The sequence below is a fragment of the Molossus molossus genome, unplaced genomic scaffold (assembly GCF_014108415.1).
Source record: "Molossus molossus isolate mMolMol1 unplaced genomic scaffold, mMolMol1.p scaffold_m16_p_11, whole genome shotgun sequence".
Lineage (NCBI taxonomy): Eukaryota > Metazoa > Chordata > Mammalia > Chiroptera > Molossidae > Molossus > Molossus molossus.
In genome coordinates, this window is record NW_023425346.1 from 46,140,654 (window position 1) to 46,160,203 (window position 19,550).

General features: G+C 36.2%; 1 protein-coding gene and 1 non-coding gene across 2 annotated transcripts in view; one reads left to right on the plus strand and one right to left on the minus strand.

Moving 5' to 3' along the window:
* The window catches only part of COBLL1 (cordon-bleu WH2 repeat protein like 1), a 71,810-nt gene that overhangs the window by 42,454 nt on the left and 9,806 nt on the right, over nt 1–19,550 (minus strand). Inside the window, exons 3-5 of the mRNA XM_036253330.1 lie at nt 7,037–7,238; nt 4,623–4,851; nt 3,767–3,805 (exon numbers count right to left, since the gene is read on the minus strand). Of these exons, the coding sequence (XP_036109223.1) occupies nt 3,767–3,805; nt 4,623–4,851; nt 7,037–7,238 (470 nt within the window). The remainder of the gene's footprint in view (nt 1–3,766; nt 3,806–4,622; nt 4,852–7,036; nt 7,239–19,550) is intronic.
* LOC118625890 lies at nt 17,370–17,476 on the plus strand. The gene has a single exon (XR_004958749.1). It is a non-coding gene; the product is annotated as a U6 spliceosomal RNA (small nuclear RNA).

Here is a 19,550-nt window from a genome sequence, read left to right on the forward strand (position 1 = left end):
TCCTTTTGTTGTGTTTTTTTTTAAACTATATTTTTGTGTCAGAGCTCAACTATCATGAAATATTTTATTCTCCAAAACATGAATCATTATAGTTACTTAGTACTTTGTTATATATCTAATAAATGCTATTTCTTTAATTCAATGGTTCTCAACTAGGGGCGATTCCCCCTTCCCACATCTCAGAGGGCAACTGACGATGCTGGGTACGATTTTAGTTGTCATAACTGGGGGTAGGGTGAGGAGAATCTGTTATTGGTATCTGCTGGATAGAGGCCAGTGATGCTCTAAACATACTACAATGTCCAAGACAGCCCCTCTATAACATAGAATTATCTGACCCCAAATGTCAATAGTGCCAAAATTGAGAAATCACACTTTAATGAGAACCGCAAATGTCGAGCCTCAAGGTCGCATATGTAATACTTCATTCTCCAAAAAGTATTTCCTAGAGTCAACTAAAAGAATCTACAAAAAATGACAAATCTAGGCCAGATTGTCTTACTACCATTTCTCACTAAAGGGAGCTATGCTTAAGAATGGTTGATTCTTTGTTGACATCAAGGGATGTACAAGATGAGCCAGGAATGTCTAGTCATACCAGAGAGAAAGCAATCAAAATCTCCTGGGGTGGTTTTGAAAGGACTCAAGAACCAACTCATTTGGTTTCTACTGGCAAAAGTCCACACAATTTGGGTATCTTAACAATAACTCAACAAACTGAAACATATCATATATGTTTAATTTCAAGCATTCACAGTGATACTGATGCTCACTGTTCATCTTTGTGTAACGCTAGGGAACCATCATCTTAAAAATCAGTGAAGGGAAAAAAAAAAAAAAAAAATCAGTGAAGGGAAAGAATCACACTTTCCTGCCTTTTGTGAATAAATTCTATCTAGATAGACAAATAGCTGACATGGGAAATCTGCATTTTTAGAAATATCTCACCTAATAATTAAAGGAATGTTTGTAATAGATTATGACCATTTTTCAACTCCTAATTAACTAAAATATAGGCAATAATTATGTATGTCTAATATCAAAAAACAACTTGTCATTACATGTCTGCTTATGGAAGTACACAATGCCTTCTATGAAGTATTCTTGCCAAAAGTATCTCACCAATTCTGATCACGATTCTAAATTTAACAATCAATTTATAGGAAATACTATAAGACACGTGTTAAATGGCAGCACAGGATGCAAGTAACAACATTCTGAATGTGGAAACTTTATTAAGACAAATGACCTGGTTTACTCAACAAATAAATTGAAAAAAAGAATTAAATAGAAAGATAAAGAGTGGGGGTCTGTAAAATTTTAAAACATCTCTAAGAAACATATGGGTTTTATGGTAAATCATAGTGTAACCTCAGTGACATAGGAAACAAAGTACTATAAACAGAAACTGGTGGGATATAGACAAAGCAGCAGTTAAGGCTAAATATATAGTCTTAAGTAAACTGAATTCTTAAATACATACCTTTTATTTAGGGTAAATGTCTAGTATTTTTACTTAAAAGGAAGGTTTAAAAATTAAATTATGACAAAGTAGGGGCAATCTCAAGAAAGCATTAATTAAATTAATGCAATATATCTTAATAACATATTAAAGGAGAACTATGTTTCACAAAATAAAACTTTATAAATCTGATGCTTCAAATCTTAAATAAGCAGTATGCATTTGGTACAATGAGTTTACTGACAATGCTAACAACTAACAGTAATCAACATGTGGACAGCACAGGATGGTTAAAGATTTTTTACATGCCCAATTTATTTCTTGGAACAACTCTGCGAGGTAGATATTATAAGTTATCTTTCTGTGCTTTTTTTTTTTTTTAAGTTTGAGGATGTAAAGAAAAGGAAGCAGATGGTATCCCCTATTACATAGCTAAGGATCTAGGTAACCAAAGAGTTTAAATAACTTACATCAAGACACACAGACAGTAAATGGTACAACTGAAACTGGTTTCCATTTAAAGATGACTTATACTATCTCTGACTTTTTTTTTTAAGAAATGCTACAGTTTCATTTTAAGATAGAATCTTCCACTAATAGAATATATAGACATGAAATTAAATTTAGTTGGAACAGTAGATGGAAAATTCATATGCTGGTGCAGGACAATAAATATAACCATATTATTTCATATAGTTATTTTTGGTAAAGTAATTTCCAGGAGCCCATTCATCTGCATACCAGTCACCTCCTAAGTCCCACTTAACGCTCTATGTCAGCGATCACTACAACTAGCAGTTAAACACTAAGACAAACAGGGCTTGGACTTACTTAGAAAGCAACTCAGATACTGTAGTTTCCTGCTTCCAGAAGAGAGGCTATAAGTAGTGGCATGCAAAATTTTAAGCCTCTTGATAATATCAGATAAAATTAGGAGATGGGGGTAATTACAGCAATTAGAGTGACTATGTAGATTCTGACACCGTGAAAGGAGCTTTCTTAACTCTCCTATTCCAATGTCTTATGCTTTTGTTCATAACATGTAATACTCTGAATAAACCACATACTTTTTTGGCTGGAAGGGGTATTAGAAATTAATGCATTCAGCACCTTCAAAATGAAGCCAATAAGATTATGGGATTCACTCTGGGTTATGTATGTAGAGAATGGCAAAGGTCGGACCAAAATCCAAGTACAAGTAACAGAATATTATTTCAGGAAAGAACCACAAAGACAACGTTTTTCAACCTCTTTATTGTCATAGAAAGGTTAGGTCCAGACAGAAAAAGCTGTTTGCCCTATCCACTTGTCAAATAAGCTGTCAGTTCAAATGCCTGCCCTCTGATTAACCAGTATACTCTACATAGAAAATTTCACCTCCTTTGATTAGGTTTATATCATGATAGGCACTAATAATACTTATACTATTACTAATGTAGGCTTCATTTTTGGAATTGAGAGGCTCACTTTGCTCTGGAAAAATTTAAAGTTGGAAAGAAAGATGATTCCAATAACACAAAACATACAGTTTATAGTTGTTGTTTTTTAGTAGGGTGGTAATTATTACAGTAATCAACTATCTGAGCCTACCCCTTTTTAATGGGAGAGAGAAGACTCCCAGACTTTATTATTATTGGCTATTTTTAATAAAGTTTTCACTATGAAAGGAATACATTCCCATTCTAAAATTCTATAATATGAAGAAACGACGGATGAAAAGTCACCCATAGTCCTACCACCAAAAGGTAACCACTATAAAATTTTTAATGTATTTTCTTTCAGAAATGTCATATAAAAGTTTTTTTCAACTGTATTAAACACATTTAAATGCTTTAAAAGCTCAGTTTAGTATAAGCCATTTTCCAAGTTATTACAAAATATTCACAAACAAATTAATGGATGCAAAAATTTCCTCCAATGAATATACCCTGATTATTATAAATAATAGTTCAATGGAAATACTCAAAGATTCTTCAAGATACCACCAAACTATCAGAATTTGTACCTAAAGATCCTAGCAAAATTATTATTGTTTTGTCTGAGAACCAAGAATATATTTCTCACATTCTTTGGTTAATAGTAATTTTGAAACGATTATTAAAGTGTAATTATTGTATTAAATTCAGAAATCAAGGAGAGCCTTATAAATTATTTTTTAGAAAATAAAAAACAAAATTATTGTCTAAGTTAAAATTTTGTACACATTAGCAATATTAAGAAAACAGGTAAAATTAGAAGCTTATTTACTCAATAGAAGTAGAGATTTCATGTTATAATTTGTTTCAACTGATTTATGTGTCTTACCTTGTAAAGATGGCTTATTGAAGGCAGTAACAGAAGTGGCTACAGAGGAGGGGGTAAAAGAGGGTAAATTGACTTAAAGATGATGTTTGTTTAAGTATATGACATCACTGAGTTGAAATAGCTGTCTATGGATTTACATAAAGCCATAATCTCAGAATAAAGTTTGAAGTTCTCTATGTACAGAAGATGTAAGTAACTATCTCCTTTACTAAACTTTTAATTTCTCCTAAAAAGATTCATGTTGACTAAAAAAAGCTTGCATTTCTATATTAGACATCGTGCAAACCAACATTATCTAAGATCTCCAAACTTTAATATACTAAATTTTTCTATAGATTAATATTGCAGACTATTTCTATTTAGAAAATTTTTGGAATTAAACAGAGTTGTGTTATAAGCCAGTTGATTTTGGGTTCTGACCTTAGAAAACTATTTAACAAGAAGCTTCCAAACTTGAAAGGTGGTTATGACCCTGATTGAATCATGGTGAGTCTACAGTAATTCATGCTTGGTTAAAACCACAATGAATTTACATGTAAATTTTATTTTCTGTTTAAATCTCATAGCCATAGAGAATTAAGTTAAATTCCACTAAAAAATATTCATAGGTAGATGAAAAAGTGTAAAATGTGATGACAGCTAAGAAAGACAAGTCTTTATTCCAATTTCAACTGAAATCCAATTAAATTATATTTTGTTTTTGCTTCATATTTCCAATGCCTTATATTGACTTCTATCTACAGGATCCATTAAAGGGTCATTATGAACTTGAGAAAAACCATACATAAACATAATAAATAAATAAACATATACGTATATACACATCCTGTCAAATGAATAAAGCAAAAAGTCTTACCTCTGCTGACATCCATGGCATATAATTCTCTTAGTCCCAGGTCATTGAGAGATTTTGTCAAGTCGAGGGGCTCCTGAGACTGATAATCCTTCAACAACAGTGTATGTAATGGATCAAACTCACATTTGCTGCATATAATGGGGGCAAGGTCTTGAAGTGATGCATGTGGACTAACTCTCACTATTGTCTTCTGCGTTTTCTTAAAATTGATCACTACTCTCACAGTTTTCTGAAACACAGATTAAAGCCATAGTTATATTGTAATTTACTGAAATAAACTTTCTACAATGATGTCTAGAATAATGAGAAATCTATGGGTTCATACAATACACAGAATTTTCTATTTTAGTGTAAAATTCTTTTTGTTAATGTTACTTCCTAAATTCAAATCAGATTCTTAGAAACAGTTTGCTTTGTAAATAATCTAGATTTGCCCTGGCCAGTTTGGCTCAGCGATTGGAGCATTGGTCCGTAGACCAGAGAATTGTGGGATTGATTCTGGGACAAAGGCAAGTGCCTGGGTTGCAGGTTCGATCCCCAGCCCCAGTCAGGGTCATGTGGGAGGTAACCAATTAACATGTCTACCTCACATCGATGTTTCTCTCTCTCTCTCTCTCTCTCTCTCTCTCTCTCTCTCCTTCCCTCCCTCCCTCCTTTCCACTCTAAAACAAAATCAGTGGAAAAAATAATCTAGATTAAATTCACAACCCTTATATAAAGTATTAAGTAGATTTAAATCCAAAAAGAAACATGGATATTTTTGCTTTGTTCCTCAAAATATTTACTTTAAAACTAACAAACAGATATAATAATATAGAATTATGCATGTTTTTTTCTATCCTTTATTTTTGGAGTATTTAACTTCTAATAGATTTTTCAGTAAAAAAGGGGTATTTTGGTTAAAACACTATAAAATTTTTTAACTTCTCTCTATTTGAAATAAGTTAAATGAAATAATCCATATAAAGAGTTTAGCACAGTATCTGGCACATAGTAAATTGCAATAAATAAATATTAGGTATTGTGACTACCGATTGTTCTCACTGTTATTATTACTTCTTTGGCTAATTTTAATATATTGGTAAAGAATATTAGTGTTCCTTATTTATATATTTAATGCTAATTCAAAATTATTGAGATTTTTAAGCATCTGATCATTTTAATATAACTGCATTAAATCCTGTATATAAACAGAATGTTTCAAACATGTGACCATGCTAAGTGGAATATACAGATTGCAGATCCTCAAAAGTTTAACAGGTATTTATAAAATTGAAACCCACATATGACCCCATGCTATAGCATAAATAATACTATCTCTATCTAGATAAACAGCACACATATCTAGATATATAGTCTAATACCCTAATTAACATTTAGCATCAATCAAATTTTATAGAAAGCAAATCTGTTTTAGAATTGTAAAAAAAAAAAAATTTTCTCTAAAAATATTTTTAATATGAAGAAAATGTGAGACTCTATATACTCAAGTAATTTGTAAGTGAACTATTAATATATAAACCTTTATATATTTCCTTGTTAAAAATGGTTGATTTTGTTCCTAATGAAAGAGTATTTCTTAAAACCTGTAAGCTCCCACATCTATTACTTATAGAAAAAGAACAATTATATAAATAATTAATGATATCAGAATATTGTGGTTAAAATTTTTTACTTAAAATTCATATATTACAGAACACTGAGCCATTGTATAGCTCAAATAAAAAATAATGTAGAAGTTATTAAGTTACAACCACCACTTACCAAGTAAATGAAGCCCCCAAAAATATTTTAATATATTCTTAAATAAATTTTCAACAAACTTCCTTTTTCTTTCAAGTTTATTTAGAAAAGCAGAGACAGAAGTAATGAACCATAGAAGAAGTGAGCCAGCTGGGCTGCATGGACTCAGGAAACAAGTTGCAGAGGCAGAAGAAGGGCCCTTGGAGCTAAGGAGAAAGAAAGCAAAGAAACACCCCTAAAGGAAGAAGGCACAGGTGGTGAGAAAGAGAGGGGTAGGGGGAAGAAGAGGGAGCAGGAGACAGAGAGAGAGAGAGAGAGAAATTAATTTTCATAATAAGGTTCTAAGACCTTCCTTTACATATAAAATATATTTTTAAAAGAGTAGCACAAAATATTGATCATTCATAATTGTCAGATTCTAATACTGTCATATAAATCACTTTGGAGTATCTAAAATCTAAAGTATTCCCCAAATTCTACTTAATCCCAGGATCAGTAACCAACTAAATCCTAAACAAAGTGGTCTAGGGAAACATGACAGTCATATTCATATCAAATTTGACCAGAAAAATAAATTTTATACTTTATTGATAATGAATTGCAGATAATAGCTGAAAAAGCAACTTAGTATTTTAGCCATAAGATATCAAAACCTACAGTAAAATTCTTACCTCTGGTATTACAGGTGTAGGTTTTTTCTTATCCAAAATTTTTGGCTTTAAAATTACTTTCTCCACCTCCAACATTCCTATTGGTGTGTTTGGCTTAAATTTAATGGGGTTCTTTTCAGCTGACAACAGGTCAATTGTGTAACTTGATGGGTTCAAGTGATACTGGGCACAGAGGAATATCAACAAGTCCATCATAGGTTTACTGTAAAACAAGAGTAAAGCTGATCATAAAACAATTTCATCAACTGTTAAAGTTGACTGAGGTACTACAATATGGTGTAAAGGTCCTATTTCCATGGACTGAGGTATAGGTTGATGATTTACACTTGAGGGATAAGTAGGTGGCCACCAGTGTTTCCACTAAGATATATAAATGCCAATAAAGCCCAGCCAGTGTAGCTCAGTGGTTGAGCATCAATTCATGCACCGAGAGGTTGCTGGTTTGATTCCTGATCAGGGCACATGCCCAGGTTGTGGGCCCAATCTCCATGCAGGAGGTGGCCAATCAATGTTCTCTCTCTTTGATGTTTCTGTCTCTCTCCCTCTCCCTTCCTCTCTCTCTAAAATCAATGAAGAACAACAACAATAAAAAAACATTTAAAAATAAAGGTCAGTAAAAAACTAAAAAACAATTCTTCAATCTAACTAGTGATATGAATCTGGCTACTGGCTTTCAGACAGAAGAACGAGGCTAGGAATCTCACCATTCAGTACGCCAATTTTAATTCAGTACATCTGTTTCCATATGCACCTAATCCTCATTCTCCTAAATGGAGTCCCCAGGTCTCGAGCTTCTCTGGTTCAGTTCTTACAGAGAGGCAGTCTCCTGCTGAGGAAGGGTGGTTGTCCTACATTGTTTGTGCTGAGGTCAAAACACATCGCGTAGATCCCCAAACCATTCCCTGTGTTCAGCTCCCTGCCCCAGCCTCACCTTCTGTGGTTGTTACCCAATCTTAGGCCATTCCCATCTCCATAGGGTACAGAGGTATGCTTCGCAATGGTATCCTCACCTCCCTGCTCCCCCACATACAAGTGATACCCTATTATACACACACACATATATATATATATATATCAGAAAAAATAAAAGATTTGAAGTCGCTCAGTAAAAAAATGTTCTCTGGAATAAGTTTCCAGTCTTCAAAATACTTTCCCTATGTCTTTATTTGATGCTTTCATAATAATATTTAGAATATTTGTGTCCTTCTCTTGACCTAGTATGCTCATACATAAACTTGTCTATAATTGCCCCAATTTTGGCTTTGAATAGTACATATGAAATTTCACCTAGAGGGAGACTTAGCATAATGGTTTTATTTTGATAGCATAGTACTCTATGTGAACAATTTGATGTTACCCACCAATTCTACACTTGGAAATAGTACCTTCTTTTTCTGGTAGTCAGTAACATTAAGAAGGATTAGGCGACAACATCTAGGTAAATACAATATAATTGTAAATACCTAAGCTGGAAGAAGAGAAAACTTTCACAGCGCTGTCCACTATTGTCTATGAGTAAGTGATAATATGCTCAGATTATAGCTGTCTCTCTCTCTATATATATATATACACACACACACACACACACACACACACACACACACACACACACATATATACACACACACATATATGCCAAGTAATACATATAAAATACGAAAATTTATACTTCAAAGATCTTTTTGTAAATGTATCGTTCTTTGAATTTAAAAAACTCAAATGTTCAGTTCTTTAGAAATACACAATAAAAGTGAAGGCAAAAGTAGTTACTGGTGTAAAGTTTGGTTTTGTTTCTGTTGTTAATCCCTATTTTTGTGGCACCATTTGATATCCCTTTATGTACAAACATATGAACATTTAAGGAAAAACATACTTTCCATTGTTAAAAGGTAAGAACAATTTAACACCCTTTATATACATTTCTTATTTAACCCTTCTGATATGCCTTAATGAATTACTGTATTTTAACCTGTGATACATTAATTTTCTAATTTAATAGATAGGGTGGATAATGAACCAAGAATATTACTGGATGTATTTTTGCCTTAAGTAAGCCCTGTCCATTGCTCTTATGCATGTCGGTTAATACACCTTTGAAATAAGCATAACTACCCTCAGGAGAGCACATAATCTTAATTTTCCTGTAATCCAATCCCTGCTTTACCTTCTATCACCTTCATAATCTTCTTTAAGATCCCTCCTTAGTTTCATATGCATGAAAGAAACTGCAAAACTGTCAATTCTCCAAAGCATTTGAGATCTTGCTTCCCAGCAATTATCACCAGTTTTAACTTAAACAAACTCTCATAAGAAGTTTCCACGGGTTTGGATATTTCTTATATTGACAAATCATTGCACACTATGCCAGATTTTACGGCAAAAAAAGGTTTCATGCTGACTAGAGCTATATCACGACCTTTGAACTCAACACTACCTAGATGCTTTCTAGTAAAAATGTCTCTTTGAAAGGCAACTAATAATTATGGAACTTCTTTATGACTATTCTCTCATTCTATAATTCTAGGTTCGGATTTTATTCAATAATTCCAGAAGTCCACTTGGTCTGAAAATACTTCCACTCCCAGAAAGATAAATGCAGCTGACCAGGAAGTTCTGTAACAGACACACACACAGATGGGAATTTAAAACCACATCTAATAACGGCATTTCAAATGTCTGGGAGAAGAATTACATTTTCAACAACTACTATTAGGCAAACTGACTGGCCATCTGATGAAAAAAAAAAGGTTATGTATTTGTCTTCCCTCTGCTCAGCTTCCTGTCACAGCCTCTGAGAGCACAGTCATCTCCCGCGTGGCCAGGACGTGGTGCTCACTGGTTCAGAGGCCCCTGGGCAGGCTGCACACTGTGACGGAAAGTGTGGAGTCTTGTTTGCACAGATTGAATTTGTCATAAACTTACCAAGTTGCGGATTCTAAATAAAGTGTTTCCGCCTTCATCTGCAGATCATGAAAAATCTGGTGGGGATCCATAGCACCCTCATAAATGGCACATTATGACCAGAATGCAAAGTACAAGAAGACGTTCATAGTGGGGAGAAAGCTGTCATAAAGATGCTTGGATTAGAAAAGTCCATACACCTCAAGTTCACAAGAGCATCCCTTCGGCGGACGCCAAACTGAAAGCAGTTAAACATTTGATAAGAATCAAGCCCCTGAGGTTGCTACAGGACTTCCGACACAGGAAGCTGTGGCTCACACCTGCCTCAAAAGCTCATCTAAGTCCCGTGGACCAGGAAGCAATTACGTCCTAATGCCAGGGCAGTGTCAGCTTAAAAAGTACAAATCATTTTCATTTAACGATGGTGAAATAGTGTTCCCACTGAAATATACTTAAATGCTAAAAGAAAAAGTTATGTACCTACCTTATTCCTTACACTAAAGCAAGCTCCAAGTGGACCAGATACGCAAATATGAGGATACAACTCTGGGGTGGGGGTGGGGGGCAAGAAAACAGAAACCCACCTTCGTGTGGTGTACGTTTCAGAAGCACTGCTGTCCCACAAAGCTTCCTGAGAGGATGGAAATGTTCTGTATCTGTGCTGTTCAAGACAGCGGCCTCTCGCCACATGTGGCTATTGTGGACAAGAAAGGAGCTATGAAGTAAGTCTGACAAGCTCAGTGACTGAACGTAACCTCACTGGGTGATCTGAACATAAGTTACTAACTGGGCAGGTCATGATGGGTAGTCACATCCCAGGCCTGGAACTTCCTCCATAAAAGGTTTATCTTTACCTAAGCAAGCCCTGTCTATTGTTCTTGTGCATCTAGATGAACAAATCTTTGAAATGCCAGAGTAATCCTCTTTCCAGACCCCTCTGAACATCCTCAAGAGAGCACATGATATTGTTCCCCATATACCATCCCTATTTCCTGGAAATCTTCTCTCCATTTTACTTTCTATCCACTCAAAGATCTTCCCCCTCCTTAATCTGCCACTAATGGATTTCATATAATCTTCCTTACTTTTCCTTTTGATCCCAAATGCGTAAGAAGAACGGCCAAACTGCCATTCTCCAGAGAAATTTTGAGATCTTTCTTCCAGGCATGTCCTCAGTTTTCAAATAAACTCTCAAAATTTTCTGTAGGTTTGGACATTCTTATGTCGATACTATGGAACAGTTGAAATACATTGAGCTAATGGACTAACAAACTGAATTTTAACTTTCATTTCATTCCCCTTAAGTTCAATTTAAACAGCTACATATGGTGAGTGGCCACTGTATTGGATCTGGGTAGTTCCAGTGCATTGGTTCTCAAAGTGAGATTCACGGACCGGTAGCATCAGTATCACTGGGCATTTGTTAGAAAAGCAAATTGTCAGGGCCCAGCCCAGACCATGGAATCAGGAACTCTGGGAGTGGAGCCCAGCAATATGTGCTTTCACAAGCACTCCTGCCAATGCTGTTGCATACTATAGTTTTTGTTTTTGTTATTGTTGTTAATCCTCACTGGAGGATATTTTTCCATGATTTTTTTTTTTTTTTTTTTTATAGAGTAGGAGGGAGGGAGGGAGGGAGGGAGAGAGAAACATCCATGTGAGAAAGACACACTGGTTGCCGCCCGTATGACCCCTGACCCCAACTGGGGCCGGGGATCAAACCTGCAACCTGGGTATGTGCCCTTGACTGGGAATTGAACTGTGTCCCTTGAGTCTGCAGGCTGACGCTCTAACCATTGAGCCAAACCGGCCAGACCCATACCCATACTATAGTTTTTAAAAGTGACCTAGAGAGAAAAGATAAAGGAACAAGTCAAATATAGCATACATCAAATAATGATAAATGCTATGATGAAAAACAATATAAGGAAGGTTAGGAAATGTCCTAAATAGAAAAATAACACTAGAGGGGGAGTGGATAAGATGAACCAAAGAACTTATATGCATGTATGCATAACCAATGGACATAGACAACAATGCTAGGGGGGTGGGGGTAGGATAGAGAGGAGGGGGTCTAGCGGGGGGAAAAAAGAGAAACATCTGTAACAAAAATAAACAAAAATTGAAAAAAAGAAAAAGAACACTAGAAATTAGACCTGAATGGAGTGAGATATCTGGGGAAAGCATTCCAGGCATAGATAACAAGTGCAAAGGCCCTGAGGTAAGAATGTGCTCTACATGTTTAAGGGAAAACAGAAGCCAGTCTGCTACAGTGAACACCAAGAACCTGGTGAAGATTTGGAATTTTAAAGAGATAAAAAACCACTGAAGAATTCTGAGGGGTGATCTACTTTACATTTTAAGAGGATTATATTGACTATTGTATTCAGAATAGCCTGAAAGAATGGTTACAAACTATTGTAAAAATATAGGTGGGAGATGGTGGTGTCTTAGACTAGGCAGATTCTAGATATATTCTGCAAGGAACTGACAGGAGAAAAGGGTAAGAAGATGCAGGAGACAGGAGGAGGAGCCAGCCAATGGAGAGGCCAGGATCACCCTACAAAGCGGCAGGGTTGCTGAAAGGGCACAGCAGAAGGCCTCTATGTTAATCTAAATGACTGGCAATGTGGCATGCTTACTAACCTCTCCTTGGTGACCCACGAACCATCACCAAAGTCCTGGTAGATTTGGGAGGGATTAAATCAAGAAGACAAAGAAAATTTCAAAAGTTACAAAGTAAAAACCAAAAATAATATATCAAGTTCAAGCCAGATGTGACTCCAATAACACAAACCCTGGGGAATTTACCATAATCTTATAAAAGGGATTGAACATTCCACAAAAAAGTAGAATAGGGGTTCAGGCAATTTTATCTAGACCTGAAGGAGCAGAGTGACCTCAAGATGTTACTTGGGTTCCATTTATACCTAGATGTGAACTTCTCTCTAGGAGGACCACCTTTTAGCAATCTTTATTCCTAGGACCTAATATACAGTGAGGTCGATGTCACTGAACGAGGAAATTATAGGAACCAGTGATTATTTATCTGTAGGGAATTCTGCTTAAGCATCCGTGAATTGAAACACGTAGCAGACAATGTATAACTGAGATTTCTGTACAGTTACTGACACACAAAAAGGCAAAGTTGTTGAAAGAAGGTTAACATGCTTTAAAAAACATGTAGTTGAGAAAGCTGTGACTCATTTTGTTTTTTAAGTTAACAAACTTGACTAGTAGCCTTGTTGTGTCAAAAGCCATGGCGTCTTTATAGAGGTGGGATAAAAGCATTAAGTCGGGCTAAGATCTTCTCCTAAACAGCCTCAGACCAGTTGGAGTGCTTGAACTATTTAATTGAATCCTCGACATTTGGTACTAAAAGCACAGAAGAGATGATCCTAATCTAGATGATTTTGAGGATGGGAATTACTAAGATTTAAACTGACCCTGCATTCAACAGGGCTTCTGTCAGGGTTAACTAGTCACAAAGTGCACCCACAGAAATGAAATCATCTCTTGAGTATAGCTGTTTAGAACTATCCACCCAGATGCTAAATTACTTCTACCAAAAACAACAATTTTGGTTTGTGGATAATTATCAGGAGCTGGTGCACCCAACAGAAGTTGGCCAGCAGTTTTGACCACGGGATCACCACAGGAAGGATGCTTATTTTCCTGTTTCCTAAGTCAGGAGGCACATGCCAGAAATCTACCAGAAACACCAGCCAAAATATTGAAAGTTGAAAAGGATTGGCTGAACTCAATCATCACTTCCTCACTGAGCTAAGAAACAGTCTTCCTTCTCTCTACTACCACATCATTTTGAATATTGGTTTATTATATTACTTAACAGAATCTTCTTTGCATTAATATTGACATATTTTTTATCTTGTAAAATAATAACGTACTGTAGGGCAGATTTTTTAAAGACTCTTTAAAAACTCTTCTTTGAAATGGAGAAATCTCTATGGGATTTCTCACTTCCTTTTCGAAATCAATAACAATCTCTGTATTAATTTTATATATATTATCTCCTTTGAGTCCACAATCACCACAGAAGCTACTCCCACTTTATGAATGAAAAAAATCGAGGTTAGAGAAATTGCATGAGCAGATGAAGAACACATTATAATTAGAAAGCAGTCGGGATTAGAAGGTCCTGACTCCTAGAACGGCACTCACTCCTTCAGCGATATTTTAGCCATACAGTACCACAGTCAGGATGCAGAACGAGACAGATGATTTACCACAAACTATAGGCTATCTGCCACACTTTTACTTCCTAGATTGATGACATCAATAAACCACCCCCTAAATCTGCTGGTAATGCTTTCTGCATATGTGACACATATTAGGGGTAATCTTGTCCTAGTTTTGGTGCCTGCTATATAAGACAAGACATCCACTTTTGTGTTGTAAAGATCCCACTAGGTATCGAAAATGCGACATGTTCACCAAAAAGCTTACAGATTAGCCAGATGTACCAACATCTGCCTCGGTGAACTTCCAAACTCTGGAGGTGTTCCAACGAAGCCCCTTACCCATAGGGTGGCTATTAACTTATCATTCAATCTGGGACACCTGAGAGTGGAAGGGGGCACTATTAGTAATTACTCTGGGATAGCAGGTACAAATAGGAACTGTCATAGGAAAATGAGGATGCATGACGGTAAGTACTTATCATCTTAACAGCTGGGTTTGAAGCATCTGATAAAGGGTTGAACTGTATGCATAAAAGTAGTTCTTATCATGAGTCTTTAAATCTGCTTGAGTATCTAATAAAATATTTTACACACTTTCGATAAATCCTCAAAACAACTGAATTGAATTAGTTCTGTCTCTTAAAAATGCATACCGACAACCCAATTAGACTTACCAGTCACGATACGAGGATTTTTAAAACATTCCTATTGTTACTGATGGTCTTCTGTCTTAAGCTAGCCCACCTAATGAGTAATGATTTCAAGGGTGTGTTAAACAAAAATGACCCACATTGTTCTAGTATTGTCTTGTCATCTTCCATAGTCTACATTTTTCCAATAGGTGGCACTGTACTCCATGTAAAATGCACTTGAGCTCATTATCTGGCCCATAAAAGCAAGTCAAAACCTTAGGATTATTAGCCTCAACTCTGCTATAAATTTGTGCTACTGGACAAGCTAATCAGGTCACACATGGTGTGCAACATGTCTCTGGGTCTTTCTACAGGCAAAGGCCAGTGAATTAAGGTGACTTGCTTAAGGTCATAGAGCAAGATATGGAGTCAAGCATAGTGCCTGGGATTTCAAACGTCAAGTTCTATGCTTTTTTTATTTGTGTTTTCATTCATGGCATTCCCAGATTCGCTCAAAGTCAAACAAACTCCTCTCCATAGTAGGAGCATAAGAGAGACCTCCTCCTGCTGTACATGGCATTACTTCTCTTGTAGGAGACAGTGTGCCAGTATGGTCTCTTGTGGGCTAATGTCAATCTTTTACCAAATTTCCCAAACTGAAACTTATTTAAAATTGTCCCAGAGAAAGAGAAAAGAGGAAAAAGGAATGAATATCTATTCAGTGAGGAATAACCGCATACTGGGAAGATTCCTGACTACAAGGTAAGGACCTAGAGTGATATAAAAATGTATCTACACATTTCCCTATTCTTTCTAATATCTATAACCATTTAGCTTATGAGCTCATTTTTATTAACAATTTAACTTTTCTCAACTACTGGTAGACACCAGCACCTAGGCTATTGCAGAGTGTAGCACTTTCTGAGAGGGTGGCGGGCAACCCCTCAGTGGCTTGTTTCTAACAACAGCGATACCCTTTCATGTTCATTGTCTGTAAGGCACAGAGCTGCCCCATCTGATGAAAAAGGTCCTTTACTTCACCAGAATCACATACACACACATATAGATATATGTATCTCATGTATGTATATCTACCTATATATATACATATGTACACACAAATATACATAAACACATATATACCTGTACTACAATATACCATGTGCATAAATAAAATATTTAATTCCTCCTTCCTTCAATTCAGTCATCCGTGATGTCAGGATATACAGAAATGCCCAACAGTTTTTAAGTTGTCACTGCAGCTACCCTCAATGTAACTAAAGGATGGCAAAAGCAAGGTGGCAGACACAGGGTGATTTCTGGTCATTGAAGAGGCAGTATCACTAAGCTCTAGTACCAAAAGATTGGTAAGACAGCAGAAGACTGCCAACCCAATTCAAGATAACAAGTTTTTAGTTTTTCCCTGATCATAAAGTCTATTACCACCTCCAACCTATTGAATTCCCTAATGTGAGTAATCTCTTTGGTGAAAAAAATCAATGTACAAATAAGTGCATTCTTCTGAAGCTAACGCTGGGCCCCCACATTCTCACAAATGGGACATCCTGAGCACACCTCTGCATGACTTACGTAAGGTGACATGGAAACTTTTTAAAAACTTTCCCCAAGAATACATTTTGAAAAAAATTCTAAAAAGTTAAATGAAACATGTTAGCTCTCTAAATATTTATTTTCGTCTAATATTGATATTCTTCTTCAAAAAAAATTCATAGATATACTATCAAAGTAAATATAATATACAAGAAATATTTAAACAAATTCAGAAAAGATTATCTCAAAAATTAGAGATCCTTCACAGTGACATAAGACTCTCTTGCCCATCCGTGTGGCTCAGTGGATTGAGCATCGTCCAATGGACTGAGAGGTCCCAGTTTAATTCTGGGTCAGGGCACGTGCCTGGGTTGCTGGCATGATCCCCAGTAGGGGGTGTGCAGGAAGCAGTTGATCTATGTTTCTTTCGCACATGGATGTTTCTATCTTTCTCCCCTTTTCTCTCTCTAAAAAATCAATAAAAATATATTTTAAAACAAAAAAGATGGTTGTTATTTGCTAAAAATTGAAACTCTTATCAAAGATAACCTTATGCACTTAAACTTATTTAGAATTACTCTTCCTAGTCCCCACCACCCAATTCCTATATCATACTGTTGAAAATTTTCCCATTCTGTTTACATTAACAAAACCAAGAAGAAATTTTAATTATAACCTATGTCATGGGGCTTCACGTTAGATAGCTAACATTCCTCAGAAATAGAATGTATTTATCTATTTGAACATTTTTATTGTTGTTGTCATCATTAAACATTGAGTTTTTTTCAAACAATGGGCCAGCAGTAGCTGCAACATTCAAGATACCCCAAGTCAAACTCTTAAGATATCCCAAATTGCATTCCGTATCCAGAATCACTAAGAAATCCAGACTCAAACCCCTAAAATATTTGAAATCACATAACCACTTCAAATCATAAATAATATTAAAAAACTAGTCATAGTGTCTATGGGTTGAGTCATTTCTGAATTATTAAACTACTAGTAACAAAGACCCTAAATCAAAGCCCCTCAAAAAACACCAATATGGCGCTCCATTTGGCAGCACACATACTACAATGGAAACAACACAAAGAAGATTAGTATGGCCCCTGTGCAAGGAGGACATGTAAATTCTTGAAGTGGTCCAAATTTTATATAAATGTCTAATCATAAGGTTTTATACCTGAAACTAATATAACAATGTACATCCGATGCAATTTTAAAAATTTAAATATACTCAAAAGCCCCACTGAAATGAAACAAATTATACTCGCAGAAAAAGTTTTCAACACTAAACAAAATTTAAAAAGCAGTCAAGCCCGGCTGCTGTGGCTCAGTGGTTGAGCATCAACCCATGCATGCACCAAGAGGTCGCCAATTCGATTCCAGCTTAGAGCGCATGCCCAGGTTGTGGGCCCGATCCCCAGTGGGGGTCATGCAGGAGGCGGCCAATCGATGTTCTCTCATGGATGTTTCTATCTTTCTCTCCCTCTCCCTTCCTCTCTCTCCAAAATCAATGAAGAAAAAAAAATAAAAAGCAGTAAAAATTTGGGGCATTCCCATTTAGGGTATTCTCGCCTTGCTCTCTACCTGGAGAAAATATCTTTATTTAGAAGATCCTGGGAAAGCAACTAGAGCTCATCTAAATATCTCTGCAAATTACACCATGTAATTGCTACCTCTGTCTACATGTAAATGAGTTTATTAAATAGCAATTACATTGCACAAATATGTTTCCAAGCACTATGAAGCAAAGTAATAATGTCCACATGGATCTCAAGGTTTATTCAAAAAGATATTACATACATATAAATTATAGCATAGGACAATATATGATAGCCATCAATAGAATAAAGTGTCAAAAAATTGGAAGTCATAGGTTAACAGTTCATTCTGGAGAGATCAGGGAGCCTTTATTTAAAGGCTGCATAAACTAACTGGAAAAAATGTGGATGGTAGGTACTCAACATGGAAAAACTTTCATAAAGATGTGGAGGTGGAAAAGTAGAGTATCTGTAGAACAAAGAGTCATGAGGCTCAAGTTCAAGATATTGAAAAGGGAGGAGCGAAGGAAAAGCCTATTTAATTTTGGAGGAGAAGAAAATCAGGTGTAGTTTGGACTTAAATTGGGATAGGATTACTGTCCCTGCAGTTTTTATATATATAGTTTTTAATATCAAAGATAATGCCATAAACAGAGGGGTGTTTAGATTAACCTGAGGGTGGAGGGTAAACAGAGCTCAGGGTTAAGAAAAGAAGTTCTCAACAGAGAAGGAAAGAAGCCAGCATGTGCCAGGCACAGATAGTATTTCATTTATTCCTAACAACAATTCAGTTATAAAACATTTTTATAGATAAGAAAATTGAGGCGATTCAACAGGAGTTGGCAGCCCAGAAACGAAAAGCTGATTGATGGAAATTACTCGGGTTTAGGGACCTGGGAGGCAAACATGCGGGAAGGTGAGACAGAAAAATCTAGGGCCCTTGTAAGTACACACGTAGTGGAAATGACTAATGCAGGATCCAAGTGAAATGTGAAGGAAAATGCAGCAACCTGAATAGCAGTCATAAATTAGAATTAATAAGAGGGATAAAGAACAAATCTAGCCCTGGCCAGTTTGGCTCAGCGGAAAGAGCGTCAGCCTGTGGTCCAGAGAGACCCGGGTTCGGTTCCCGCTAAGGGCACGTACCTCGGTTGCAGTTTGTCCCCGGCCCTGGTTGGTCGAGCGGGTGGCAGCCACTCGATGTGTCCCTTTCACGTTGATGTTTCTCTCTCTCTCTCTTCCTCTCTCTCCCTCCCACTCTATCTGAACAAAAAAATGGAAAAATGTCCTCGGGTGAGGATAAAAAAAAAAAAAATCTAAGAAAGAGAAAGTGGATAAGCTAGATGTCAAAAAGGCTGTGTTCAAAGGACCCTACGATCTCAGTAAAGGGACGGCTTTTAGTGAGGAGATACAGCATTGTGGTGGAGAAGGCACGTAGACTGAACGGAGGTTCCCAGAGTGAAGGAAACAGGAGAAAAATTAGCTTAGGGTGGCATGTGGAAAGGTCTACAACAATTATAATGGTAGACAGGACAGAAAGAGAAAATAAGATTCTAACACTAAAGTCCTTGAAGTTTTAAAAAATAAACTCGAAAGAATGCAGAAGGCCGACAGCAGAGAAGACGGCAAAATAAGCACCTGAGTGGTACATCCAGGAAGACATTCTGAAGTTCTGGGAATGAAA